At 39.9% G+C, this 23172-nt stretch overlaps 1 protein-coding gene across 1 annotated transcript; it reads right to left on the reverse strand.

Moving 5' to 3' along the window:
* Positions 1–8138: 8138 nt before the first annotated feature.
* Positions 8139–18689, reverse strand: si:dkey-229b18.3. The gene is made up of 7 exons (XM_042001905.1): positions 17291–18689; positions 16261–16334; positions 15793–16021; positions 10928–12921; positions 10513–10731; positions 9290–9421; positions 8139–9060 (listed from the first exon to the last, which is right to left on the reverse strand). The coding sequence occupies exons 1-6, from the start codon at positions 17634–17636 to the stop codon at positions 9317–9319; spliced, it is 2967 nt and encodes a 988-aa protein (XP_041857839.1). The 5' UTR covers positions 17637–18689; the 3' UTR covers positions 8139–9060; positions 9290–9316.
* Positions 18690–23172: the final 4483 nt, after the last annotated feature.

Raw genomic sequence — 23172 nt, forward strand, 5'->3', positions numbered from 1 at the left:
GCTCCAATTACATAAACGCCTTCATCCCAATACATTTTGACATCCTGAAAAATTATTCACAGCTTAATTCATTTAAAATTACATCCTATATTTTTTCTCTCTCTTCTTTTTTTCTTTAACCACAGGCTGTGGAAACATGATGAGCAGAGAGGGTGAAGGGATGAGATGAGCATTTGGTTGCTTGTGATGAACAGAGGACTCTTCTCTTTATGGTAGTCTGCTGTTGCTGACTGGACGATCTCAGACTTTACTGCTTTTCCACACACATACACTAGCAATGAAAGTGGAGGTAAAAACCTTCTGATTGCCAACAGCAAAGTGTGCATTTATGAGAATGTACAGTACGAAATAGATAGGGGTAAAAGGAAGGGGAAATGGAAAAAGATAAGGCAGTTTGTATGGAGGAGGGAAGACTTGCTTAAGCTTTTTTGGGGGGGGGACTAAGTAAACTCCTGCTCATCATTAAGATGGAAGTCGATTTAGGTTTCAGGATATCCCTGTTTGTGTCAGCAAGTAGCAGAAACGTGTGCCGTTGTGTCTTATTTTGTGTGTGTTTGCTCAGCAGCAGCAATGGGAATAATGAAGCAGGAGAACAGGAATTCATCTCAGTCTGCATTCCTCATGATGTGGAGCTGAGAGAGCAGTCAGAAGCAAAAAGCAACAGGCTACTGGACAAAATGAGCCCGTGCATGCTCACACACACACACACACACACACACACACACACACACAGAGGAACACACTCATATCTTAAGACAATAACAGCCTCTACTGGGGGAGAAAACACATACACAGGAATGATTGTGTGCAGAACACACTCATAAAAAGCACAAACGGGATTCACATAGATTGTTGGTAAACAGCTTAAATTGGAGGAGCTATCCACACTGGCATGCATGCTAGACACACACACACATTTGCGCACACATGTATGAACATCTGTGTGTGTATATGCACATGCACAGCCACAATTCACACCGCAGGACCACTTCAGGTTTCATCATCTTCTTTCCCTTTTTTTGCTTTCTTTCTCTTGAGAGCTGGCGAGGGGGGGTGGGTAGGGGGGTGTCTCATTCCCTCTCTTTTGTTGCTGTTGGGGAGAGAGAGCACATATTCATACAGAACCCTCTCTGCAGCCCCATTCACCCCCCCACCACACACACACACACACACACACACACACACACACAGGAATACAACATCAAAGAGCCGACACTGCCGAAGGATTACTTCAACCACACACTGGCTCCTCAATCCGGGTCTGTTCCTCTTGTGGATCCCCCCTCTCCCCTGGCTTCACTTGGTACGGTCCAAGCATTCCTGCCAAGTAGCTTTCACACATGGAGGGGAAGCTTGTCTCAAGCAATTGCTGACAAGCTACAAACAAGACTGCCTCCTTTTCCCTCTCTCCCCCCTTCTTTTTTCGCTCTCCCTCTCACCCCAACAAGCCAGCTCTGCTTCACTCCCACTCATCCTCACCCTCTCAGTCCCCCTTCTTTTCCCTCCTCGTCTCCTGTCTTCGGTCCTTCTCCCTTATTCCTCCCTCCCCCCTCGCCTCTCTCTGAGAATGTGGGGGCCCCACTAGCATAAATTGTCAGCTGTTCCTGGGCGTACTCTCCATGGTTCCCTAAACTCACATAAGCCTGTATATGCAGTCGCTGGTGGGGCAAGGGTAACCCAAGTAAGCCCTGCTGGTTATGAGTCTGAAAAAGTACACCCAGGCCCCCGAATAATGCTGCAGTGTGAAGGCACTGAGTTTTACTCTATAATAAGCTGCAATGGATACTGAGACTCATGGAATTGCAGGGTAGCATCATACCCCCCACCCCCCACTCTCTGGTTAATAAATCCAAACCCCAACATTATGTCTGCACTTTGGACAAACAGTGTAAACATGTAGTATTATCTTTTGTGCATTGCAATCACTAAATCACACACACTGTTTTATAGCTACCACTATGAACAGCTATATAGAAGAACACAGAGATAATTAATATTTTCATTCCTAACAAGAAACCCCAGCAGATTTCTGTGTACAAAAATAATCAGATATTAATCTTTTAAATTTTGGGTTTCTTAAGGTTCACAGAGGTGATAATGCTGGAACCATTTTGCAGTAAAGTCTTATTGTTATCCAGCAGCCATTGCTATCCACAAGTGTAGGCTGTCATCTACTGTCCAGTTTGGGTACTGTTGGCTATAGTAAACGAATATGTGCAGATATTTACACCTTATTTAGTTTCTTCTTGTATGTATAGTACAATAAAATAGTATACAAGTTTGTGGGATTACCAGGTGTTATTATTCACAAATTGTGGTCCGATTTTCATCTAAGACAGAAACAGGAACAACATCAACTGACTAAACTGAATTAACCTGAAACAAAAGAGCTGGTTGTTGTGAATTTTTTCTCAATAAACAAAGTTAGCCTGGTTATTGACTACATTTTTTGGTAAGTCTTTTTTGGACGTTTTTTCTTTAAATATGGCTATGGCCTAAAGATATGGAAACCATGCATTACGTCAGCCACAATAGCACTTCGAAGAAGTATCATCGGGCATCTGGCAGTCAAAGATCGCGCAGAGCAAAAAGTGTAGTTCAAAAATTTGTAAAAAGGAAACTTATGGTAGCAGCAAAAACCTGCAGGAGTTTACACCTTTCTCTATCTTTGTTCATATAATAATGAATGAATGAAAGTTTTTTTTAAAACATGTTTAAAAAATAAAAGCATCAGCAAAATGTGCACCAGTCACAACAACAAAAATCATTTCAACTCATCATGCTCAAAAAGCAGTAGGAATGAGTCTAACTTATTTAATTTTACCTTTTTAAATAGATATGAAAACATAAACAAAATTCTGCTGTCATGTCGCAATTTAAAATGGTGAATTTAAAAGTCCTACAAGAAACAGTTTGGCATTTGAAATCAACAACATGCACTCTGGACATGATACCATCCGACTTTTTAAAAACAGTTTTTACCTCAGTAGAAAGTGATCTCCTACTGATAGTTAACAGCTCCCTGGCATCAGGCATTTTTCCCAAGTCACTAAAGATAGCTGCTATTAAGCCACTCCTAAAGAAAAGGACTCTAGACGCCTCTATAATGAACAACTATAGACCTGTCTCTAACCTCTCTTTTATTTCCAATTATTATTGAAAAAGTTGTATTTCACCAGCTTCATGACTTTTTAAATGAAAGTGGAAATCTTGATAAATTTCAGTCCGGCTTCCGACCTCATCACAGCACTGAAACAGCTCTGGTCAAAGTGTTAAATGACATTAGGTTGAATACCGATTCTGGTCAAGTATCAGTCCTGGTTCTGTTGGATCTCAGTGCTGCGTTTGATACTGTAGATCACAGAATCCTGTTGCATAGGTTGGAAAACTGGGTTGGACTTTCTGGAGCGGTCCTTAACTGGTTCAGGTCCTATTTAGAAGGCCGGAGTTATTTTGTTACGATCGGCAGCTATGAATCCGAGCGAGTGGCCATGACTTGTGGAGTCCCCCAGGGGTCAGTCCTTGGACCTCTTCTGTTCAACTTGTATATGCTTCCTTTGGGTAAAATATTACAGAACTATAGCATTAGTTATCAAAGTTATGCAGATGATACACAACTTTATGTGTCTCTGGCACCAGATGACTGCAGTCCAATAGACTTAATGTGTCAGTGTCTGGAGCAAATAAACACCTGGATGAGGGAGAATTTTCTACAATTAAATGAAGACAAAACTGAGATTATTCTGTTTGGTAGCAAAGAGAAGAGGGTCAGCATTGGTAAACACCTGGAGACTCGGGCTCTTAAAATCACCAACCAAGTTCGTAACCTGGGAGTGTTGATAGACTCAGATCTGACTTTCAGCAGCCACATCAAAGCTGTCACTAAGAAGCTTTTAACCAGCTCAGAAACATCAACAGAATTAAAAGTTTAGTTTCCCAGAAAGACCAAGAGAAACTCATCCATGCATTCATCTCCAGGAGACTGGATTACTGTAATGGTCTTTTAACAGGACTTCCTAAAAAGAGCATTAAACATCTGCAGCTCATCCAGAACGCTGCTGCTAGAGTTTTAACCAGGACTAAGAGATCTGAACACATCACACCAGTTTTGAAATCTTTACACTGGCTTCCAGTCAGTCACAGAATAGATTTTAAAACCCTTCTGCTTGTTTACAAATCCCAGAATGGTTTAGGCCCAGAATACATCTGTGATATGTTCAGAGAATATAAACCTAGCAGAGCTCTTAGGTCCAAAGACTCTGGTCAACTAGTCCAGGCCAGAGTCCAGACTAAACATGGAGAAGCAGCATTTAGCTGTTATGCTGCAAACAAATGGAACAAACTGCCAGTGGAGATTAAACTTTCCCCAAATGTAGACATTTTTAAATCCAGGTTAAAAACATTTCTTTTCTCATGTGCCTATGCATGAAATCTGCACGGTAACTTTTTTTAACTTATCTTGCTTTTAATCATTTTAATGTAATTTATTATTTTATTGTGATTATGTGTTGATTATGTGTTGATGCCTTTTACTATTCTAAATATCTGTAATATCTTTGTTTTATGTAAAGCACTTTGAATTGTCCTGTACATGAAATGTGCTATACAAATAAACTGCCTTGCCTTGCCTTGCCTAAACTGGCTTCCACTGTTTTGTTCTATATGCATATTTACATATACGCAACTTATACACACATACAATTCTATATCCTATGTAAGATTTATTCGTTCCCAGCAGGGGGAATTCTAGTGCAACAGCAGCAAGACAGAAGGACCAGCAGTAAAATAAAACAAAGTTGTTGTTGAGATATTTACATAAAAGAGACTAATTAGGAAATAAAAAGTAGGAAAATTGTTCATTATTTATAATATGTACATTAATGATTTATGCTGTCTTCTTATAGTGCATTTGTGTTTTTAGCCTACTGGGCGCTGTGTTTGTTATACAGCCTAACTGCTGCAGGAAGGAAGGATCTGTGATAGCGCTCCTTCACACATTTGGGGTGAAGAAGCCTGTCACTGAAGGATCTTTGCAGTGCTGTCAAAGTGTTCTGGAGGGGATGTGAGCTCTTCTCCAACATGTATCATCTGCTTTTCTCCCACCACCTCTACTGGGTCCAAGGGGCATCCCAGTACAGAGCTGTCCTTGATCCTCTCCCCAGCAGCCAGACTGCTGCTCCAGCAGACAGCTCCATTAAAAAATGGCTGATGGCACCGCTGTGTCAAAAAAAGTCCTCTTTTGTGAAGTGCAGGAGTGGTCAGTCCCCAGTCCAGTTTATTGTTCAAGTGAAAACCCAGGTACTTGTAAGATGTCACCATGTCTATGTTCGTTCCCTGATGTTCACTGGTGTTGAGGGGGAGTTGGCCCACCTGTGGAAATCCAACACCAGTTCTTTGGTTTTCTCCTTGTTGATCTGAAGGTGGTTTTGCAGGCATGAGTTCTCTGTACCATCCCCAGCTATGATGAGGCCGACAATAGCAGAGTCATCAGAGAACTTCTGCAGGTGACAGGTGGAGGTGTTGTGTGTGAAAAGTCTGCAGTGCAGAGAGTGAAAACGAATGGAGCCAGGACCGTTCCCTGTGGGGCCCCCACACTGCAGACGATGGTGTCGGACACAGAGTCCCTAGTCGTTACATACTGTGGGTGGTTGGTGGTTGGTGAGATGGTCCAGAATCCAGGATGTGAGGTGCAGATCAACCCATTTTACTGTACTTAAAAACTAAGTTAAATCCTCAAAGATGATAATTAGCTAAATAGAGACAAGCCTTTAGTTATAAATACTCCTCTTTATTATACCTCTTTGAACTTTATTTTAAAAGAAACCCAAAATTTAAAACAAGGGGATGACTTAGGAATAAAGGAAACAACAAATGGCCATTGGCTTTTAGGAAAAGAAGAAGAGGCACCTAATACAAACAGCAAATCCTTACCTGGATAGTAGAGCACGGTATTATGTGGTAGTGTACTAGAATTTGTAAGAAAGAAGCTTTAGTGGGAGAATGTCAGGGTAGAATGAACAAGCTGAGTTTTGCTACTAATAATGGAAAAACCAAGTCAGAGTCCAAATGTTGGCCCAAAACTTACTGTCACATTGTCAGTGCACATAGTGCAAGAACTCGGTAAATCCTAACATTTCCAGTGTGATTAGAAATAAGATCATAAGATCATACTTCCATAACTACTTTTTCTGTATGTGTAATCACACCATGAAAATAGTGACAACTGGTTTTATCCATTCAGCAAAGAGACAGTAAAATCTGCGAGAGCAAGTTCACTTGCAAGTGTGGATGTTCGTTATTAAATGAGAGAAACAATTACTGCAGGGGAGATTCTCACACGACCATCAGCCAATACTTACAGTGTGTGCAAAGGACAAAAAGAGAATGTTCCCTCATGAAATAAGAGATTAATGATATATTGATACATCTAGACAATTTCAACTGGTTTGTCCAATGGCTCTCATTTCTCTATTTTTATGAGTTGACTGTAAAACACCAGCATTTCCCTTCACTTTCAGTCTCATTTTCTCAGACAAATGCAGATTCTCTTTGACAAGAAGCTTTTTATTTGTGTAAATCCCCAAATCTCTCACTTGTCTACTGAGCCAACATCTTATCCGAGCTCTTGAAAGAATTGAACCATTTTTTTATTTTACCAGCTCACTAATGTGACATTCCTATCCAGCAATCTTCCTCTTCCTTTGGTTGTACTGATGTGTAACTTCTTTCACAAATTCTAGTTTGATGTATTAATAATTAAAACAATCTTCTTTAAGAACCCCTCTATTATTCCACATCCATTCAAATTAACGAGTAGCCTATTTCTATTTTCTCAGTGTTTCAGATTTTTGTGTTTTGTGAGAAACACTCAAGAGGGGAGGGATACATGTAAATTCTGGTGCTTCTTGCCGATTGTAACACAGGCTGATTAAAGCCATCCTTGCCTCCTCTCTTTGTCTGGTTTAATGAGTCTTCACTGCAGTGAGATTTCTCAGCTGAAAAATTCTCTTTTTTCTGGCTTGAGTTGTACTGAGAGCTACATTTAGCTGAGCTGCTCAAGTTTCAGTGACTTGCTCAGGAACACTTGTGCAAACGCTTCAACATGCACCCTTTGTGCTCTGTAAGTGTGAGAGTTGTGAAGAGAAATTAGCCTCGGTTATGGTGGAAAATGCTAATTTCAACACTTAAAAATTAGGAAACATTTACAAATGTTTAGAATAAATTAAATCAACTTAACCTTAAAACTACCCAACTTGAGTCCAATATTCCACGTCTACTTCCTGCCTATTCACACAGCACCTCTTAACTTTTTTTTACTCTTAGATAACTTAGATGCAAAAATCATGCAAAAGTGGATTAAAAAATCAGTTTTCTTTAACCTTTTCTGCAACAAGGAAACAAAGCCTTGAAAGTTGATGGAAACAGTTCCAACAGGAGCTCCAACATCTACTGGTTCACAATAAGAAAGTGTTGGACCTAATCGTGTTCCCAGAACTACATAACCGAGCCTATAGTGCACAGCATTAAGTATGGGGTGTGAATGGCATCCAAATGGTAAGAAAGTTACTAAAGTGAAATGAGACAGACTTAGTACCCTAAATGTAACAGAAAAATAAGAAACTTTGGTCCACATTGACAGGATGCATCACACAGCAGCTGCAGATTTGTCAGCTGCACATCCATGATGAGAATATCCCGTTCCACCGCGTCGTAAAGTTGCTCTACTGGATTGAGATCTGATGACCGGAGGTCACTGGAGTACACGGTCGCGTTTAAGAAACCAGTTTGAGATTTGAGTTTTGTGTTCAAGGTTCAGCATGTTGTACATTGAAATGTTTTCTGCAAACTTTGGTTGTAACCAGTGGTTATTTTAGTTACCGTTGTCTTATATCTGAAATCAGTCTGCCCATTCTTGTCTTACCTCTGATATCGACATGGTATTTTCATCCAGACTGCAGCCACTGCTCAGTGGATATTTTCCTTTTTCTATTAATTCTCTAAACCCTAAAGATGTGTGTGAAAATCCCTGTACATCAGTCAATGCTGAAACACTCTGACACCAACAAACATGCCATGTTTAAAGTCACTTAAATCACTTTTCAGATCAAATGTATGTTTAAAAAAAGAAAAAGAGAATATAAAAGGCAAAAATTTATTCAATCTTTTAACAGAGCAAGGGACAGTTTGTTTCTAAAATCAACTTGTGATACTTAAACATCTCTGTATGTGCACATAGCATTTACTCAGTAGGAGAATTTTTTATCAGTGCAAGAAGATGTCTTGCATTAAAGAGGAAGGAAAGATTAATGAAACATCTGTTGTGATGCAGTCATCTTAACTATTAAGAAATTCACATTAAAAACGAGACACGTTTCCCTTTTTAAAACTGGAAGCCTTAGAAAAGACATTGAACTACAAATAACCTGCAAATACACATGCAGCGGTGTCACCAGCAGATCAATATGAAAAGACTAGTCAAGCCATTTAAAAGTTAGCACACCAAAGGACAAGGACCCACTGACGCACCTAAAGGACAGGCTCGCTCTCATGACTGCTATGCTTCCAGCTTCAAGTATTCCTTCCAGCGCTTGCATCACTTCAAGTATTCCCACCTCGGACTCTAAACCTTCAATTTCATTACAGTTTCTTAGGTTTAAAACGTAAGCTATGATATAAGTGCACTCAACATTCATCTATACATAGAAAAATAAAGGTAATAAGTATAAGTAATAGCTGTAACAATCACTTTACATTTAATTTTGTACATAACCATTATGTTGAATCACTTTATATTGTGGCATCACATTCCCCGACCCCTGAGTGTAATGTTCAAGTTTAACCTTCTGTAGCTACTGAAAAGGAAACAGGAACGGCAACCTTGGTTTGGTTATTTAAATAATATTAGCAATCATTGGCAATGATCAGGATCTAGAGGAGTTATGCCTTTCTGCAGACCGTTGTGCTCGAGTGTGACGGATACAATATGTACAAGCTGCTGATCGATCGTGTGCTTCTGGCTTCAGCCTGTTCGCTGGTGATGAGACGCTGACAGCCTTCGTCCTGGAAAATAAACATGACTTTAAATTAAAAGGAAAGGTGCTCCAAAGAAAAATAAACGATCAAATGTGGTCACACTGATTACAGTGCAGTTATAGTTAACTGTGTTAAGACTTAAGGTAAAATATGCTCTCATCGCTTCCTCTGAACAATCAAACTCATGAGGCAGCTTCACAAGAGGCAGATGATGTACAAGTGATTGATGCGCAGGTATAGTGTCGCTTTCACCCACCTCAGTGTCAGTGCTTGAGCAGGCGCATCAAGAACCAGCAGCAATGCAGCTCCGGCATTTGTACAACTTGGGGTCGTGGGTGCGGATGTGATTCCTTACATTCCTAAGTCGAAAGAACGTCTTGCTGCAGAGCTACAAAGCACAGAGAAGACAGGAGAAAGAAATCATGAGAGAGGGGAACCAGAGTCTCTGAGCCACACAGATTAGTTGCAATGCCAGATTTTGTTCAGATATGCCAGCATCAATGATAAGCTTGATAAAAATCTATATTTTTCCCCAATTGACACCAAACTGATGGCAGCTGTTTGGCCTTGTGCATCATTTAATTATCAGCTTGTCTGCCTCGTCGGTGTATCGCGTTGTTTAGACAGTTATAGTAACATTAATTAAATGCAATTCATTTAATTTACAAAAAAGGTAAAGATCAACCTCATTGATCTTTTTATTTTCTACAGATATCACAATAATGGACCATTATAACTGAAGTAAAATACAATGTTCTACAGGATGTCTACATGGCAAAATGACAAAATATGTGGTAGCACAAAAATTTGACTACATTACATAATGTACATAAAAGTCCAGTTGGTTAGTTACCTATCAGTCTGGTTGATAAAAACAGCGTTGATTAAATTATTTGGGACTTACATCTTTGTGCTTCTCAACCAACATGGACCCACTGTTAGTATAAATTCAGAGCTGGTTTAAGTTCTGATTTGTCTAAGAGCCATTTTTTTTCCGAAGAAGACCACTTCATTACTTTACTGCTTGTTCAAACTCTCCTTCAGTCCTTATTGCACTGTTCACCCAGTTTTCCCCTCATAATTCTAGCATTTAAATATCACCAGTCACCATCGGTTCATAACAAAAAAAAAAAAAAAAAAAAAATCACTAATTTAACATTGCTGCTTTTATTTTTGTGAAGTACTACTTTCTTTAGTTTTTGAATTAGATGGAAAATATACTTAGAAATCTTCAGCTGTTTTTGTTGGTCAACATAATCTTGCCCCCTTAGGTAAGTGGTCATTGGTTCTAGGTCAACAAAAACTGATGATGCATCTGGACCAGTTTTCATGGATCAATTATTTGACTGTCAAACCACAATGAAAAGGTCTGCCATCACCAGCTCCATCCCTGCACTGGAACTGCCACAATCAAAAAGAGACAGCAGTCATCATAGTAACGTGATTCTAGTTTGTAAAAGTCGACAGGTCATGGCTTACCGGACAGGGCCAGTGCTTTCCTTCAATGTGCCTGAGGCGATGCATAATTAGAGCATCACAATCCTTGTAGGCGGCTGGGCACTGCAGACAGGTGTGGGCAGCCTTTGGTACTTTAGGTGCTTGACTACGAGGTCCTCGAAGCTGCTTTAGGCGTGCTCGACGTATGGCATCCAGCATGACACAGCTCCTGCTGTTCAGAGCAATGACTTTACCTTGTTGCTGGAAATAAGAGGGGATGGAGGAAATTGCAGATGAGTTTACACAAATTTGATATAGTTTAGTAGTTAGTGATTTTACTGATTTGGGAAGCACTATAATAGCCCAAACAAAAATATTTTGACTTTAAATATCCAAAATGAGGCCATAAAGAATTCACAGAAATCATCAACTATTCATTAACTGCCCTAACATCTACCTTTGGCACGGTCCCAGTAGTTTTTGACCCAGCACATTTAGCCAGATGCAAAGCAGTGTTTTTGGAGTTTTTCCTGAGTGTCCTAGCCTGGTCTTGAGTCCCTCTCCTCCCTTTTCTCTCTCTCTTTACCACAGGCAGGACAGGTGGCCCTCTAGCTCTCAATGTCCTGTGAGGAGGCTCTTTTGCCTCAAATCTTTCTCCGACTTGTGACACAGAGCGTGTTAAGCAGATATCCACGCTATCCTCTTCTTTCTTCAGTCCTACCATGGGCCCCCCTGCTGGCCGACAGAAGCTAAACAAAAATCCTGAGTCCAGGAGTTTGATGGGAGGCTTGCTCTGGCGTTTTCCCAGGTCTGGTGAGGGAGGATCAGGGAAAGGTCCGACAACCGGCACAGGATCTGCTGGCTCCTCTTTAATGGCTTTGTACAAAGGATGGTTGTAAAAGGACGGTGGAGTTGCATGCCCTGACAACTGGAACCCATTAGGTTCAGTGTCCTTTACTTTTGGTCTAGTGCTCATAACCCCCTTCAGACCCTGGCTCCCCAGCTTTCTTTCTGCCTCTCTTGAATTACACTTTGTCTTGTACACCTCCTTTGTGGAGCCTTGCCTGAGTTTGGCTTTTGTGGCTGGTCGGCTGCTGTTATAACGCAGTGTTTTCCCCGTTTCTACAGTGCCTTTATTCCTGGTCTGTGCCCTCTCTGAAGGTAAGGGTTTGAGAGGTATGTGGCCATGGTTACTGTCTGATGAAAGCCTGACACCTGAGATAGAGTATTCAACTGATTCTGCTTTGATCCTGACTTTGTTTCTCACAAGAGCCTTGATGGTGCTGCGTCGCCGTGGCTGCTGGACATGAACGTGGCCCCCATCACCCATTCTTACAGAGCGTCTGAGTTCCCTTCCACCAAAGGCAGGCCTGGAAGTAGACTGAAACAGGTCTGGTAACACCACTTTACTCCGCATGCTCCTGTCAGTTGGAGGAGCATGTTGCTTGACATTTTTTCGCCTCTTAGCAGTAATCTGCTCTGTGCTGACCGAGCCCACAGGTTTCGTCTTGACTGACTTGTTGAGAAGTCGACTGTTAACAGGGTTACAAAGGGGAAGTGATAGTGTCATATCCCCATATGACAGTCCTGGGGCTGATGAACGGGGTTTCCGCCTTTTAGTCAGGGAGTAGTTATTGGCCTTTAACTTCCTAAGTCGTTTCTTTTGTCTCCAGCCGATCAGATCTTCTGGTCTGGGAAGGAGAGCAGTCCTCTGTAGCCCCAGAACATTCATTAGCTTGTACTTCTCCTGTGCTCTTGCATAATCTTCTTCATCCTCTCCAATATCCTCTACTTCCTGTTTGACTCTCACTGGGCTGCATGCAGTGCCGGGCCTTGGTCTTGATGTGCATGAGAGCTGGGTGATAGAGTGGGTTTTTCTGTTTCTTTTAGGAGTCTCTGACATTGGCAGAAATCTCTGAACTTCCTTGGCTGCTCCAGGAGAGGAGCGGAGAATTCGGGTGTGTGATGGTGATATGGTTGGGTAATTCCGTGGCTGAGAAGTAGCTATGGCATGACGGGGTGTAGTGGCCTTCTTTGAGGAGGGAGATTTGAAGTCCATGAGCTTCATTCTGTGTGAGGGACTCAGAGGGAGGCTGTTATGGCTTTGGGAAATTGGCATTCTGCACAAATTGCGTCTGGGACTTTCTTGTATAGACTCGTCTGATGAATCCAGCGCTAGGCAAAAATTATCATTCATGCTACTTAATCCTAAAACTCCTTCCCTCTGTTGATGATGGGATGGGTATGCACCAGCGTAAGCTGTGGTAAAGTTCTTGCCAGAATGAAGTTGATGTCCCTGTTCTTTAATGAGGGCAGAGCAGGCTTCTACTGCAGGCCACATGCCCAGATGGCGGGCCATGGCACAGACTTCAGATAGGTCCTCCTGACGAACACGCAGAGTGGAGGAATAGGAGAAGTCCAGCAGAGACAGAAGACTATCCTCACTGAAACCTGGGGAGGGAAAAAGATTTAATGTTAGCAGAGGACCAGAGAGATGGCAGGTTGAATGGGAGTACTGTGTAAATGTAAAAGAGGAGTCAAGAAGCCAATATTCAATATTTGTGGATCATGGACACTTCATATGTCTCAACCACCAGGGTCTGGATTCTCAGTCCCTGGACTGGATCATAAACTGACAGGTCCAGCTCAAATCAAGAGGCTGAGAAATGATACCTCCTCCTGCTTAAACTGGCAGCACAGAAACAACCAGGTGTCTGTCTGTTATAAACCATAACTTGACGAATAATAACATGAACCATGTCAACACATGTAAACCATCATCATGTGTCAGAAAATCTAACATTTTGTAATATTTAGCCACAATATTGTTTTTAAAATGGGCAATAAGTGGAAATTTATCATTTCTAGATTGAAGGAATTAAAAAAAAAATCGCAGTGTGAAGAGCTAGAGGTGTAATTTCATCTGGAGTAGTATGATGTCAACCACAGTCTCTCTCCAGCCCCGTGTTCACCAGCCGGTCCGGCGATTTACATGTACTTTCATGTAAATCGCCGCCTTCTCTCTCCTCTCCAAACCTTCAGCCCTCCCTCCCTATTAAGGGCTGGAGCAATAAGCAATGGCAGTTTATAAATTCAAACGGAAATGGTGGAGAGTGGAACGAAATGTTCACCTGCATTACCTTTAAACTACGGTCGTTGGCGAAGAAGTTAACATAAACGTTACGTTACTTTGCCATGTTCCACAATATGGTAATATTGTTTTGATCAACGTGTTTGCACTTTGCACGTTTGTTCCGAGACGCGGTGAACTGAGGGGGGGATGCTGCTGTTGTGCACTGGCTATAGACCAAAACAAACCATTTTGGTCTATAGCCAGTGCACAACAGCAAAGACTGAGGTGAAATAATTTTGCTTTTTACCTCTTTAAATAGATTGATATAAAGTGATATGAATCTATGAACGAATGAATGAATCCCCATTGTTATTCCTATCTTATGGTGAGACCAACAAAACAGGTTTTAACCAACCACAAATTTGTACATCAGATGAAAGGACATTGGGTTTTCTGTTTCAGAGAAAGAAACAATTTAAAATCAGCCTCAAACTAGTCAGTTATTACTGGATACATTATTTCCACACTGACTGTAGCTGTTACAAATATGCACGTCACACAACTAGTGACGCAGTAAGGCAAATTAGCTCAAACAAATCATGCAGCAGTTTTTTTTTTTTTTTTTAACTGTTTGATACAATTGAAAACGTGTTTTTCAAGGCCCATCTACAAGTCTATCTAAGCATGATGTAGAAGAAGGAAATAATGTAGTTACACATAATGGGATCATTAATGACAGTCCCTCAGTCAGAGCCACAATGAAGATCCTTGTCTGGAGTGCTCAGTGAAACCAATTTTTTTTTTTAAATCACATTTATTTTCTATGCATTTGCTGTGTCCCACACAATCATCCCAACTGTCATAAAATGATCCTTTATACCTAAACTTCAAGTTATTTCATGCATTTTACTTTACTTTTTTAGTATCACAATATAGATATTACAGAGAAGGAAATTACTACAATGTCTATTTTTCTTTTATGCATTGTGCAATCTTGTTGCTATGGTAACAAAATGAAAATTTGTTTACTGGTAGGCTTTGTGTTGCTAAGTCTTTAGTATACCCATTCCCTCACTCATACAGAGAGATGTTATTTTTAACCTAAAGAAATGTACTTTTTTTTTAGAAACATTGAAATCATAATACACACAAAACCTCTCTAACACAGAGACATCAACACCACCACCACTTATGATAAACCTTTTGTCAGTGGAAGGTGAAATCTTACTCAGACCAGATCCTCTATACATTGTCATTCTTTATAATCTAACTTTTAACACGTTTAACATGACTGGTCATTTGTCATGTTATAATCAGCACATATGTATGCAACGGTCTGAGTAAAGATGATTGTGAAGCAGCTAAAGCACCTTCAAAACTCTGAAACCCGACTTAATGTAATTGAGTTTTTGCATATAGTCTGCAAATAATATTGACGCATCTTATAAATTCAAGTTGAATTATCTCTACTTGCAGAGACACAAAAACAGCTGTTACATTATTGACTATTATTGTTGATTAAAAACAAACAATTATTGCTGTGTATATGTGACGTTACAGTCACAAATGCACGGGGGATCCGTTTGATCCACATTTTCATCTTCAGTTGTCATCATCTTTGTTTTGGTTACAGCTGAACAATTAAAAAAAAGGGCTCAAAATAGATTTAAGGTGAGATTTTAAGCTTTTTTTTAATATTCATTCCATGTAAATTATTCTAGTGAACAGAATGGATCCTAACAGCGTGAGCATGTCGGCTCCTTTCTCCCCCTGCCATTTTTTAAATAAACAATCTAAATTAGCACACATTCATATTGCTATACCTGTGCTAGAATAAAATGAAGGGCCTGCTCCTAACGTACTCGTTGCCATGGTAATTCATAGCATGGGGGCTCCATTTCTGATGTCTTTTCACTATTGGCCACAATCAAGTTCAACTCAGAATGAAGAAGCTAAGACCTTTCTGTACCAACTCTGACTTTTACTCAAACCCAAAAGTCAGTATTAGAATGTAAAACTGTCGATAAAACAGATATATCTGAACAAAATTGACAATAACAATAATGAAATAAATGATTGGGTTGTTGGAAAAGGCCTAATGTGTCTAATGTCATGTTCAAAGGTAGAACTTAACCGTCTTTTTTTGAACTGTCAAACCTGAACACAGGGTGAAATCTGGGGGGGGTCTAACATTGTATCGATAACTTGCAGAAAGGTTCCTGTGTAATTTTGCCCTTCAGATGTCTTACCAGTAAGATCTATGTCTGCTTTCTTGTTCGAGTCCATTTCAGTGAAGATTTCCTGAAAGTGATCACTGACGGCTGCCAGAACGGCTCTGTGGGCCGAGAAGGATCGCCCATTCGTCCGCAGGGTAATGTCACAGAACAACCCTGCCTCCCGTTGACTCCTCAGCTTGCTCAGTATGTCAGAGCTGTGTGACGCCATCGTCTTTGTGACACATTCTCTGCCATCCAGCTTCTAAGAGGCAAAGACAGTGGAAGACAAAACACAGGCAGGGAGGCATCATTATAGGATGTAATGTGCGAGAAAGCTCTTGTTGAAGAGAAGTGTGACAGAAGGAATGAGTGAGAATGAGCGACAAAGTGTTAATTAAAACGTGTGAGATACAGAAATGAGGCAATGGTAAAACATAGAGGAGCTCAAAGTTTGACAGCAAAAAGGCCTCAGGACTGAGGCAACACATCCCCCTTTCTTACCTCTGATTTCTTACTGTGCTGACTCTGACAGTCTGGACAGCTGAGGACAAAGTCTCTGATATGGAAGTACATTCCTGTGGAGAAAACAGTTGTGCAAACATAAGGGGGGAAAAGATAGTAGAGATAGTTGGTACAACTTGAAGAACTACTTTCAGAGGGTCAAAACTCCAGGGGCAAATACTAGATTTTCACCCTGATTAACACCATGAGATAAAAATGTTTTGTTTTTTTCGCTTTTATTCAAAAGAGTCAAAGGCATTGACAGATTATGAAACAATCGAGTCACAGACATAAATATTTTTAACCAAGTCCCAAGCAGGAAAAAAAGACACCCAAAACAAAATAACCTACAGAAATGCAGATATTGCTAAAGGATGTTTTCTGAGTCCAGGTGAGTCTCATTTTGTAATTATTTTACATCAGTTTATAGTAATTTTTGCCCTACACTGATCATATTATAAGTCACTGTGTTTTATCTCACACTTTCTGTATTTATTTATTGATTTAAATCACGGGTTTGCTAATCTGTCTCAGCTTGTTTAATATCACAAGCATGTGGCCATTCTGCATCTTGCTGTGGTTGTTTTAAACCTCATATTGGTGATGCAACTATTTTTAATCATGGTTGTTTGTCATCTCTCTGTAGCAATTGTGTCTCCATGTGTTAATTTTGCTTCTCTTAGTGCTTGTTTTGTGTCTACCTTATTGCAGTTATTTTGCATCTATTGATTCAAGCTTGTCTTTCAGGGATATATCATGTATTATATTTCTGGAATAAAACCTGTTGAGGTCTGTGCCCTTGTTGAGATGTTCTGATGATTAGAGTAACAACCTCAAGTCCATCCAATACACAACTAATGTCCCATCATCCCCTTTCTTAAAGTTTAGGCCCATGTTTGTTTCGAATGAGTATTAACTTTCTAATAATACCTGAATAAAACTCTAGGTGCAATTACGAGCAGGAACTTAGGAAATTGTTTCCTATTAACTGTTACATAAAATGCTGTCCTGTGGGGTCATATGTACTTACCCTCCCACCAGTAGTTTTCAGCAACATATTTATACGTTTCTTCCAGGGAGAGGTGGCGCTGGTCAGGTCGCCGCCTGTGGAAGGTGGAGATGGCTTCATGTCTTCGCTTTTCGCTCAAAACCTCTCTATAGTTGATGTAGCCCTTCTCCAGCTTCTTGCGATACAGCAGCCCATCTATCGTCTCAAAGTTGGGCGACCAAGATGCGGGAGATCCACGCCCAGTGGAGTTCCCGACAGACACGGTCTCCCCAGGTCGCTCTCGGTCTCCATCCGACCAGGATTTGGATGGACAAAACATCTCTGCGCTCGCGTAATGAGCGTTGATGTGGGTGCAGTCGCCGGCCATTTTCACAGGTTTTTATATCCTGTTATTAAGATGCAACTTTGTCCAGTATGAGCTTACTTTTTCTGTAAAACTTAGATTTTTTTCTGTTCAGCTGTCAGTCCCTGGGGTTGAGTCAAACTTTACCCACCGACCCGAAACAAAGTCCACGTGGATGTGATGACAGATCACACACCATCAACCCAACGAACACTCTGAAAACCCCAAAACCTGACTAAATCAGCAGTAACATACTACACATTAAACTAGGGAAAATGAACAGTAGCGTCTCTCACTGCGGCTTACAAAAGCATGTTTCATCTCCACAAACGGAAAAAAGTCATATGGGAATCAGCAGCCTTTTGCTGGATGCTCCTGCTTTGTATCCTAGCTGTCAATGGAAGCATCACTTCTCACTATCCCAACAACTGTGTCAAACATCCCGACCAATCAGTAGTTTCAATCTGTTATAAATATATTTGACATCTTCCTTAAAAATCTTTGAACAATTTTCCGGTTTGTAACGTTGGGCAACATCAACAGAAATATTTGTCCATCCAAGTGTAGATAATAAATGCAGCCAGCAGAGTATCGCGCCAACTACGCCGAGCCAAGTGATGTAAAGTCACCACAACGATCACGAAAACAGGCTTCACCGCCAATCTCTCACCGACAGTTTGTCTTCCATGTATTTTAAGGGTCGGGAGTGGCCTCCAGGGCTGAATGATGGCAGGCGGCCTCACCTCTGGCATTAACTTGTGGTTTCTTTTCGCCAACTCGAGTCGGAAGCAACATGATGACGCAGCTATCAGCTAAGCATCGCCACTAGAACGACCTAAAAGCGAGGTTGTCGCCGCGAACGTCTCGAAATATCCCAAATAACCGCCAGTTGCCCTCGGAAGCGAGCCAACATGCTCCGATTAGGCACCCGACATAGTTCGCCCCTCTCTTGTTGCCGCTAAGACAGGCTAGTGGTCAAATAATCCAATTTTTCTAACTCGTAACCTTCTGTTTGTTGCTAATCAGCAGACTAACCGAGCCAACTGCTCCCCGCCTTCACACAAAGACCATTAGCAGAAGCTTTAAAGAGCTTCGGCCAAAAGAATAGTGATTGGGTGATACAGCTGCCACTCAAGTTAGTTCCCTTAACTTGATAGCAAGGTAGGTTGTTCGGTCACGATGCAAGTATAAGTACTTGCCTCACTTGCTGCACAGCCAATTTAACCCCTTCAGACCTGCATTTTTTCTGCTGGGCAAAAAAATTTTTGTCCAACTGATTTTGGGTTCTCTCTAACATAGAAACAAAGTGGATTTTTGTTTTTTTTGCCAACTCATGTTTATACCAGTATTTTTTAATGTCCATTGCAATGGACGCCACGACTAAACGAGCGTAAAATGTTATTACCTTGTAATTAATCAGGTATGACCTAAACTACTGGATGTCTGCATACAGACTACTACATAAAGGGATTTAAAGAAGGGTCTTGCACCATTTTTGCATTTATTGCACCATTTTTGCATTTTATGTCTTTTACTTTGCAGTATCAGCTCTGAACAAAATATTGTCATACTTATAACAGAGACAATAAAAGATTGACTGATTAATAGTTGCGAGATTGTCTGCAACTTTGAACATGCAAATGAACTTTACAAAGGTATTCCAGCATTGATTGTGAACAGCAATAAGCTAATCACCAGGAAAATCAGAAACTTGCTGGATGAGAGGAAGATGCTATGAAGCAATCTAAACATGAAGTTGAAAGATATATGATTATAGAGAACCAGTTCTGCCTCCAGTAGAGTATCATTTCCAAAAGATAACCATACATATTTTTTAGAAGCAGGCCAATGAACAGATCAAACATTTACTTGGACACTTGGAATGTGCCCTGCAGAAGACATCACACTTCTGGATGTTTCAATGGACTCATTTTCGGTGAGCAGCCTTGAAGCAGTTGCGGTGTGGCACAAAGCACAGGTGGATGTTGCACTTGTCACAAAAGACGTGTGTTTTTCCGGTACAGTCTGGCATCTTGCATCTGGTGGCCTCTTTCTTTTCATCATAATTTGGCATGTGGTCAACCATGTCATACTGAACTTCAGGTAGAGGCCTTGAATCCTGAACTGGCGGGTGAGGTGGTCTGTGAGGGGCATTCTGTGGTTCCGGAGACATACTGGGTCTTCCACGTTTTGATGCCATTGTTTTTTGAACTCTCACCAGACATTGGGCCACATTCATCTTGAAATGAAGGAGATCCAAGATGTCTTTTGTTGGGTTATTGGCCCTCTTGGAGTCCAGCCTGTACTCCAACCAACTGTTGACAACAGCAAGGTCAAAAGCATGTGTGATCATTCTCAGAGTCCACTTTTTTGACCGGATTTCTGTGCGGTACAAACTGACGAGTTGATCAAGCAGGTCAACACCAACCATTGCTTCATTGTACAGCTTGACAACCTCTGGACGGGAAACCATCACAAACTGGGCCTTCTTTTTGTCCCACCGCCGGACTTCATCCTGTCTGCCAACACCAACAAAGTTGGAAGCCATGACAACTGGTCTGTTGTCATACCATTTGACCAGTCCCACCTTTCTATCACAGCTTACAACTTCATCATAGCTTTCTCGTGGCTTTTTAGCCATCTCTTTGAATGGCCTGTGACGCCACTTGATTTCTTCCTTCTTAGTAACTGACATCTCCTCCTGATCCTCTGCCACCAAACTGCCTCTCTCCTCTATCTCACACTCAGCTGCCACCTCAAGTTCTTCTGGCATGATCACCTCTCCACTGTCCCTCTCTGAATCTAACAACAAAGCAATCAAATTTTTAACTCATTTTATGCATTATCTTATTAGTATTATTTTCTATTCTAGCATTTCTTTGCTATTATCAATTATCTTATCTTATTCTTTTCTTTATCTTACACATTCCATGCAACTTTTATCTTACATATAAGACATGAAATTGATAAAAACCTTAGACTGTGAATTAAAAGCATAATTTATGAACTCACCATCTATATCACTAGTCTCATCTGACTCATTTCCTGAATTCAAGGAGTCGAGTTCAGACAACTCTCCATTTATGAGACGTTCCAAAAAGTCTTCAACTTTATACTCTACAAGAACATTATATACAAAAAATATATAGATTTAACATTATAAAAAAATGAATAAATACACTGTCATAGTAAAATTTAGCTTTGAAAAGCCTACATATATATTGTTTCTTTGCATACTGACACTAAACATGTGGGTGATGGCTAATATCACTAAAGTCCTGATGTCCATTGCAGTGGACGTTAAACTTTAAAAAAATACTACTAATTGGTGATAAAGTTGCAATCAAAATAACTTGAAATACTATCACTTGTAACAGTTAAGATTATTCTAAGAACAAATTAGTTTGACTAGCATGGCCATAAATTGATACTTTTGATAAAAACTGGGCACTTACTCTTCCCTCTCACCAATCACTCAGCCATGCTTGTCTTGTCTGAGGTGTCCCACGTTTTCTGAGCATGCTCAAAGTCATGAATTGATTAGATTGGATAATCAGGATCCAATTAGCAATCAGCAATGCTGACATGACTCATTCACTGTGTTTTTATTGGTTTAGAGCAACAAATATGTCATGTCCATTCAAATGGACGCAGGGGCTGAAGGGGTTAAACATCGTACACCCAAATTTGATCAAATAATAAAACGCCGTCACAATTATATGCAAGTTGTTCATGATTTATCTTTAGAAGTTTGTTTTCTGGGACAAATACTATTTAATTAATATATAAAAACGTTATGCAGTTTACAAACCTTTAAATATAACATTTATTTAAAAAACAATCCATACTCAGTTCCATACAAGTTTTTAAGTAAACAATTTAATTTAAGTTTTTAAAAAAAGTTGTTGTTTTACCGTTACTGTGTCTTAATTTGACTGGTTAGCTAAAAGAATGGCCCTAAAATTAAATTAAATTGTTCAAAAATAAAGTTGTATGATATTATAAAAAAACAACAGTTAAAAGAAAAATATTAAACATTTTAAATAACATGTGAAAACCATCTTTTCAATGTACTCCATTATTACCAAAGTATGTTTTCGAAAGACATAAGAATTTCATAGTCCACCCGTCCATTCACCATAGTGGTTATGAGTTCTTTATCAATCCCATTTGATACGTGATTATGGAAATAGTTTTCCTCAAGCTGTTTCTGTTTCTTCTGGTTTTTTCTCCATTTATAACAATTCAGTCACAAACACTGACTCCTGTTTCTGCCTATCTGTCATCCATTTCTTCACCGTTTATTTCTGCCTTGAAAATGCATTTGTTTCAGTTTACTGCCCTGAATGTTTGATCTCTTCCTCGTCCATCTGTATGCATCTTCCAGCTTTCCTGTTTTGTTTGTATTTGCTCCAAATTTCAGACACAGGTTATTGGAAACAATGCACATATTTTGCCAAACACTGAGCTGAATTACTTTCTTGAAGGAAATTTATAAACCTTCGTGAACATAAAAAAAAAAAAAAAAAAAAAACAACATAAAAAACAATATTGGTGTTTCCATATTTTATTGCAAGAGTTGTATGATGAAGTTTAGAATTTAACTTGACACAACAGCAAATATTCAAGCAAGAAAAATGTCTGTTATTGTATCTCATTTCATGTAATTAAATCAGTTTAGTTTAATAACTCATTATTTTAGAGTGATATTCTCCAAATACATCAACCTATGTGGTCACTGTTCGACTGGAGGACACGTAAAAAAAATCAAATTAATATTAATTCTGATTAATTCAAAAGGATTTTACAGTTAAAAGTTACAATTAAACCTCTAATACCAAAAAGACCAGATCTTTATGTCATGTTTGAATGAATCTGGTTATACCTGCCATTTCCTTATAACTATAATTGATCTTTAATATTACATCATATATATATCCTATTTAGAGGGAGACAGGTCTTTTTTGTAAAGATGTCAGGAAACACACCTTTAAGTCTCACTTTGAATGATCTTTTGAGCTTGGCGCACCTTTTTTAAAGGTTAACGCTTCAGATCGACACAGTTAACTATGAAGCACAAGCACCCAAGATTTTCAAGTCTTTATGGAAATTCTATTGAGCGCAGGTCCAAAATCTAGCTGGGTCAGTCCAGGACTTTCACATCTTTCTTTTCTTTTTCTTTAGATCGTTGTCATGTTGAATTATAAATTAGGTGGAAAGTTTCTCCTAAGCCTGGAAAGGTTTTCAATTATAATTGCTCTATTTTTCTTTATCCATCTTACTGTTACCGACACAATTCCTAACCCCAGTTACAGAAAAGCATCCCCACATAATGATACTGCCAGCACCATGTTTGACTAAATAACTGGCTCCAAGGCAATTTCCTCCATTTAGCTGGGAGTTAAAAAAAAACAAAAAAACTTTTGTTTCCACCAGATTCTCGTTATGATTCAAGGTCCTTTTACCAAATTCTCTGCAACTTATTTTTAAGGTTGTCCAATCCTGTAGTGTTACACAGACTAGGAAATCCTGTGGGATGTGTTACATTAGTATCCTGTAC

The sequence above is a fragment of the Melanotaenia boesemani genome, chromosome 12 (genome assembly GCF_017639745.1).
Source record: "Melanotaenia boesemani isolate fMelBoe1 chromosome 12, fMelBoe1.pri, whole genome shotgun sequence".
NCBI classification, from domain to species: domain Eukaryota; kingdom Metazoa; phylum Chordata; class Actinopteri; order Atheriniformes; family Melanotaeniidae; genus Melanotaenia; species Melanotaenia boesemani.